Source organism: Ischnura elegans, unplaced genomic scaffold (assembly GCF_921293095.1).
Source record: "Ischnura elegans unplaced genomic scaffold, ioIscEleg1.1, whole genome shotgun sequence".
In the NCBI taxonomy this organism is placed as follows: Eukaryota; Metazoa; Arthropoda; class Insecta; order Odonata; family Coenagrionidae; genus Ischnura; species Ischnura elegans.
Window position 1 is genome coordinate 1 of NW_025791744.1, and position 6,502 is coordinate 6,502.

Consider the following 6,502-nt stretch of genomic DNA (forward strand, 5'->3'; position numbering starts at 1 on the left):
GTGAAGTCGGGACTCGCCGACACCGGATTGGTCGAGTAGACGGAGCAGTCGGCCAGCGGCAGGCCATAAAATGTATAAGCCACACAGACACCGTTGTAATCAACATTTCGTCGAGAGGTCTACACCGTACCGCCGAAAGCAACTCGATTCAACATGTCTGGACGCGGAAAAGGAGGCAAAGTCAAGGGAAAGTCCAAGTCCCGTTCCAGCAGGGCCGGACTTCAGTTCCCCGTGGGACGTATCCACCGTCTGCTCCGCAAGGGCAACTACGCCGAGCGCGTCGGTGCCGGTGCCCCCGTGTACCTCGCCGCCGTCATGGAGTACCTGGCCGCCGAAGTCCTGGAATTGGCAGGCAACGCTGCCCGTGACAACAAGAAGACGAGGATCATTCCCCGTCATCTTCAGCTGGCCATCCGCAACGACGAGGAGTTGAACAAGCTCCTGTCTGGCGTCACCATCGCCCAGGGTGGTGTCTTGCCTAACATCCAGGCCGTGCTTCTGCCCAAGAAGACCGAGAAGAAGGCTTAAGCGTTCTCTTCTTACGAAGAGAATAAAAAAATGGTCCTTTTTAGGACCGCAAACCATCTAGGTCTGTCAGTCTTACGACTATGTCAAAGAATTTGGTACTCTTCCCAAAATATGCACATAAAAAGTCTAGAAATTACTTTCTGTTTCTCAGGTGGAGAGGTCGTGGATCGAGTTGTCGAGTGGTTATAAAATTTGAAAATTATAACATAATAGAACGATAGCAAGTGTGACGAAAGCATACCAACACCGAAGAAAAAGCTCTGTGGAAAAAACAGAGTAAGAGAAACTGTGATGATGAATGAATAGTAATTAAGGGATTAGTATTATGATGGGGGAAAAACATGTTGCAATACCATAGCTTCGCCTTGTAAAAGGAACATTTGAATGGATATCCAAAAAGTCCGAATGCTATGTAGCAGTTTGAAAATATGTTGGCAGCAGTGCGTTTCTAAGCAACAGATAGGCGATGTATAACAATGTGTCATAATCACCGCATTCGGTCGAAGAATTGTTTGAAAATCGACGAAGGCGTTTGGTCGTTGCTAAGTAACACTATCAATGGACGACATTGTTAACGGCTTGTGCCGCTGTAAAATGTAAGAATAACTACCGGAAATAGAACACTTAGTGACCATTATTGTTGAAGTCGGTAATATGGGTTGGATTAAGAAATAGAAACAAATTGATCGTCCCTCAGCAGTTTACTCAATCAACTTTCAATATGAATGAAAGTATTTGGTTTACTAGCATAATAGTAACTTGTCATGTGACAATTCCATCAATTTTTTTTTTTTCTTTACTCAACCAGTACCTTAGTTCTCATGTATTATCGATGACATCACATTTCTGTGATTACGACGAGTGTAAGCAATGGCAAATAATATCCTGCATGTTCTATGGTCCTGAAAAGGACCTTTGTTATTCGATGATGCTGCAGCTGCCAGATGTAATGGGCTGCTGCCGCGATGGAAATCTAACCACCGAATCCGTACAGGGTGCGTCCCTGGCGCTTGAGGGCGTACACGACGTCCATGGCGGTCACGGTCTTCCTCTTGGCGTGTTCGGTGTAGGTGACGGCGTCACGGATCACGTTCTCAAGGAACACCTTGAGGACACCGCGGGTCTCCTCGTAGATGAGTCCGGAGATACGCTTGACACCTCCGCGGCGGGCCAGACGGCGAATGGCCGGCTTGGTGATGCCCTGGATGTTGTCGCGAAGAACCTTGCGATGACGCTTGGCGCCTCCTTTCCCCAAGCCTTTTCCTCCCTTGCCTCGTCCGGTCATGTTGCTGCTGTCTCGGTGAGAGAATCGTGCTTGCTTGACTTTCGGCTTTCCATTTTATAACGTCTTTCGACGGTCTCGCACTCTCAGCCAATCACATTTCGGCACATGTAAGAGTCTACACACTCATGCCAATATATTGGGTCGAGAAATCGGCCGCTTCAGTTACTTTCCCGACAGGAAAATGGCACGTACCAAGCAGACAGCCCGTAAGTCGACCGGAGGCAAAGCCCCCAGGAAGCAGCTGGCCACCAAGGCCGCTCGCAAGAGCGCGCCGGCCACCGGTGGAGTGAAGAAGCCCCACAGGTATCGCCCAGGTACCGTGGCCCTCCGAGAGATCAGGAGATACCAGAAGAGCACCGAGCTTCTGATCCGCAAGCTGCCCTTCCAGCGCCTGGTCCGTGAGATCGCCCAGGACTTCAAGACCGACCTCCGCTTCCAGAGCTCCGCCGTCATGGCTCTGCAGGAGGCGTCCGAGGCCTACCTCGTGGGTCTTTTCGAGGACACCAACCTGTGCGCCATCCACGCCAAGCGCGTCACCATCATGCCAAAGGACATCCAGCTGGCACGCCGTATCCGCGGAGAGCGCGCTTAGATCGCTGTCGACTTCTTGTCGCCACAAAAACAAAAGTCCTTTTCAGGACTAGACGTCATACAGACGATTGTTTCCCATTGCTTTCATCGACGAGAATGAAATAATATTTCATAAATAAAATCTGAAAGAGAATGAAAAATTAATAAAGTTGTAATTAATGATAATTATAATTAACTAATGAAAAATAGTTTAAATGAATACTGGAAGGTATGAATAAAACTAATGAAAAGATGTTTTTTGCAGATGGAGTGCTTGGCAACCTGGCAGTTTCCTGACGGAAAATGCTATCTTTACAGAATGGCAATTTAAATTTCATAAGTAACGGAAATTACGAAGTTCTATCAGAATAACAATGTCAGGAGTACACTCAATCCTTTATCGAGTTACGACAATGTAGGAATCTCTCGAACTCAAAAAATGTCGTTAGGAGATGTTGCCATGCGCGACGATTGTTTTCCGCCAGCAGTATTGTCACGGAAAATACTAATGCAACAATGACATTCGCCAATATTTCATTGTTTTCAACAATCTACCGTCTTGGTTGCAAATATGTGATACGCAAATACTTCATTCTTTTCAGCAATCAGGCTTTCTGCTGCAGCAGACGCGTCTTTCGAAACTTAGTTTCATAGGTAAATTTTTACTGCCAAAAAATTATCTGACAACCATCAATGGAACGAGCATTCATTTGACGTCAAATTAGCTGATTTGTAGAAGGAATATTGTCCATCTACTCATTTCTTTGAAAGGGTAAGGTTTGAAACTTTATTTGGTAAGGTGGAGGAGTTTGGAATTTTGTTTTAAGCATGGAAAATAGTCATCTGTATGACTTGATGGCCCTTAAGAGGGCCTAAATTGAACTTCGCGTACATCGAAGTTCGGTGAACCTGCGAGGTTCGGTCGCTCACTTCTTCTTGGGGGCGGCGGCGGCCTTCTTTGCTGCCGCGGGCTTGGGCTTGGTGGGCGTCTTCTTGGGCTTGGGCGCCTTGGGCTTGGTGGGCGCCTTCTTCGCCTTCGATGGGGACTTTGCTGCCTTCGCCGCTGGCTTGGCTGCTGCGGGCTTCTTCTTGGGCTTGTCTGCTTTCTTTGCCTTCTTCGCAGGAGGCGCGGACTTGGAGCGCTCCTTGGGCGCGGACCGCTTGGTGGCAGCCTTCTCCTTCTTCGCGGGCTTGGGCTTCTTGGCCGCGGCGGTCTTCTTGGCTGCGGTCTTCTTCGCCTTGGCTGCAGCGGGTGCAGCCTTGTCCTTCAGCGTGGTGGAGCTCAGCTTGAAGGACCCCGACGCTCCCTTGCCCTTGGTCTGTACGAGTGTGCCGGAGGTGACGGCGGACTTGAGGTACTTCTTGATGAAGGGGGAGAGCTTCTCGGCGTCGACCTTGTAGGAGGCGGCGATGTACTTCTTGATGGCCTGGAGGGAGGAGCCGCCGCGTTCCTTGAGGCTCTTGACGGCGTTGTTGACCATCTCGGAGGTCGGTGGATGCGAGGGCTTTGCGCGGGCCTTCTTGGAGGCGGCGCCCTTGCTGGCCTTCTTGGATGCTGCGGAGGCGGCGGGCAGGGGCTTGACGGCTGCGGTGCCGGACGGCTGGGCCGCCGGGGGCGCTGCTGCGGCTGCTGCGGTAGCGTCTGCCATGGTCTCGGACGAGAGGTATGAAGCGATGAAATTTTCGCGTTTCCCACCTTCGAGATATCGTACCATTTCGGAGCGCGTTCGCCGCTGTCGAACTTGTCGTCGGCGTTCTCCTTCGAATCTTTGTACTCGACTTCGTCTCGCACTTTATCGTTTCGGACGGCGCCGGCGGCTCCGACGTCGGCGTCCGATCTCGACGCGCGAGGCGACAGTCCCGGCCGCGCGCGGGCGGCCCGCCGTCGGCGACCGGAACCTCGCGGGCGCCGCGGCGCCCGAGCGAAATACGGCATGTCACCGGCGCGCCTTCCGACCCGATAATTAAAGTGTCGCCGTGGCGTCGCGGGTTCGCGTGGTCGATCGGCGACCTGCCTCGCCGTTTCTCTGAACCTTCCTGCGTGTGCCGGTACGCCGGCGCCGGTCTGGACGGCGCCCCGCGGACGGAGAACGATGGTCGGAAGATGTGCCTGTCGGACGGATCGGCGTCGTGTCGCGACGACTCGATCCGCGGTTGTGCATTCGTCTGTTGCACTTTTCGATCCGAGTTTGCGGCGATTTCGATCGACGATCGAGACGCCACTTCGGCGTCGCCGAAACGCGACTGTTTCCCTCGATCTCGCCTTTTCGCGACGCCGAAATCACTCTTTCCGCGTGCGACTGCGATCGTTCGCGCTGCCGCGAACCCGCGATCCCCGGGAGAAGCGGACGAATGTCCATAATTTTTGTTCTCGTGCCGTTATTCCGCAAACGGCGGCACTCGATTATCGTTTCCCCTTTCCGGCGGGGGCTGAATGTCGCGAGAGTGCTCCGATTGCGCCGTGAATCGTGATATTCGAAGGAAATGGAATGACTCCGTTTGACGCTCCTACGGTTTTCGGTTCGCCCCGTTCGTTTCACTCCGTGCGCTTTCTGTGCCTATTCTGGGGGGGAATGTGGTGAATTTGATTCCTGGGCAGGGATTGCGAAAGGTTGGTGAAAAAAAAAATTACGCCTCGACGGGAGGGATTGTCGAGTGAGACTGGCTTTTCCATACTCGAGTCGCAGGATATTTCTGGTCTTGCGTGCGATTCTGGAAATTGATGACTGCGATTTTCTGTGTGTGAGAAGGCTGATTTTGAATGACTTTTGTGAAAATGAATTACCGTTCCCTACAACATTGTGACGACGTAGCGCGTTACACGTATTACTTAAATTACCACACGCCACTTCGGGATTGGAAATGATGTGTCTTTCCCGCAGGAACGTGTATTCGTGAATGCGGACGTGCAAGGGAAAAGATGTACTCTTCACATCGCCGATCGATAACTTTCCCTTTGTTAGTTTTTCGTACATTGTTCTGTGGATTAATTCCACTCTCTACGGTAACGTCCAAGTTTTAAACCTAACTTTGCTATTTCCTGAAACGTGGTATTTGTTGTTTCGGCATTCTTACAATTACCTCTTTTGGCAAATCAATTTTCCTTTGACTTACTTCGTTTGTCAATATTTCCGATGCATTTCACTGTCTGATTGCGGAATTACGAAGGAAAAGAGCGAGTACGACTTCGGAGTTATTCCTTTCGAACTTCACATATCCCTATTGCAATGCATGAAGTGACAATCTGCATGTTATGACGAAATGTCACACGCCTACGACGAATACATCGTGCGCTGTCGCAGTAGCCACGTATGTGGCATTAACGTAGCTATTATTCTGTCGAACTTTGTCTCCAAATAATTAATTGTCATTTTTCTGCACGTTTTAAAACGTGCCTCATGAAAATCCGACCGGAAGTGTGGTTTCCACGCTCACTTGTTGAGTTTAAACGGACACTTTGCAATGTGACGGGCACAGAGCATGGAACATTGTTGAAATTTTCAATTCCGTCGCACTGAAGGTCCACGATAATGTTTGTTTCAATTTATGTTAACGTTCTAAAACGTCTCCCGTCCAAATCCCTCTGTAATTATTGCTTTTTATGAATAATTTGGAGTATGGCATTGGAAATTTGTTTTTGTCAGCAACGGATTACAATATATTTCTTAAACCATGGAATCAGTCGCACTGACACTAGTCACGAATAATTGCCTTAATTTCCTTGTCGTTTTAAAACCGGTCCCATCAAAATTCACTGGTTTTTACTGTTCATATGACATAACGTTGATATTGAAAAATCAGCATTTGCTGTCAGACACATAATATGGGATATTTTTCAAAGTATTCATTCTGTGGCTACGGAACTCCGCTATAATGTTCTTTTTGAATACACCTAAGTTTTGAAACGTCTCCCGTCCAAATCCCACGGTAATTATGGTTTTTAGAAATAATTTTGAGTATGAAAATGGAAATTTGATTAACTCATTAGCAACTGTAACACATTTTTAAAACTATTTACTCCGTTGCACTGACACTTGTCACGAATATTTGTCTTAATTTTCTTGTCGTTTTAAAACCGGTCCCATCAAAATCCACTGGTTTTTACTGTTCATATGACAT

At 49.1% G+C, this 6,502-nt stretch overlaps 4 protein-coding genes across 4 annotated transcripts; 2 read left to right on the forward strand and 2 right to left on the reverse strand.

Moving 5' to 3' along the window:
- Positions 1-92: 92 nt before the first annotated feature.
- On the forward strand, positions 93-581 carry LOC124173692 (histone H2A). The gene has a single exon (XM_046553091.1). The coding sequence runs from the start codon at positions 154-156 to the stop codon at positions 526-528; it is 375 nt and encodes a 124-aa protein (XP_046409047.1). The 5' UTR covers positions 93-153; the 3' UTR covers positions 529-581.
- An 842-nt stretch (positions 582-1,423) lies between these two features.
- On the reverse strand, positions 1,424-1,937 carry LOC124173693 (histone H4). The gene has a single exon (XM_046553092.1). The coding sequence runs from the start codon at positions 1,811-1,813 to the stop codon at positions 1,502-1,504; it is 312 nt and encodes a 103-aa protein (XP_046409048.1). The 5' UTR covers positions 1,814-1,937; the 3' UTR covers positions 1,424-1,501.
- A 57-nt stretch (positions 1,938-1,994) lies between these two features.
- On the forward strand, positions 1,995-2,458 carry LOC124173691 (histone H3). The gene has a single exon (XM_046553090.1). The coding sequence runs from the start codon at positions 1,995-1,997 to the stop codon at positions 2,403-2,405; it is 411 nt and encodes a 136-aa protein (XP_046409046.1). The 3' UTR covers positions 2,406-2,458.
- A 780-nt stretch (positions 2,459-3,238) lies between these two features.
- On the reverse strand, positions 3,239-4,260 carry LOC124173694 (late histone H1-like). The gene has a single exon (XM_046553094.1). It carries the CDS (start codon positions 4,096-4,098, stop codon positions 3,310-3,312), a length of 789 nt encoding a protein of 262 aa, XP_046409050.1. The 5' UTR covers positions 4,099-4,260; the 3' UTR covers positions 3,239-3,309.
- Between the last annotated feature and the right edge of the window lie 2,242 nt (positions 4,261-6,502).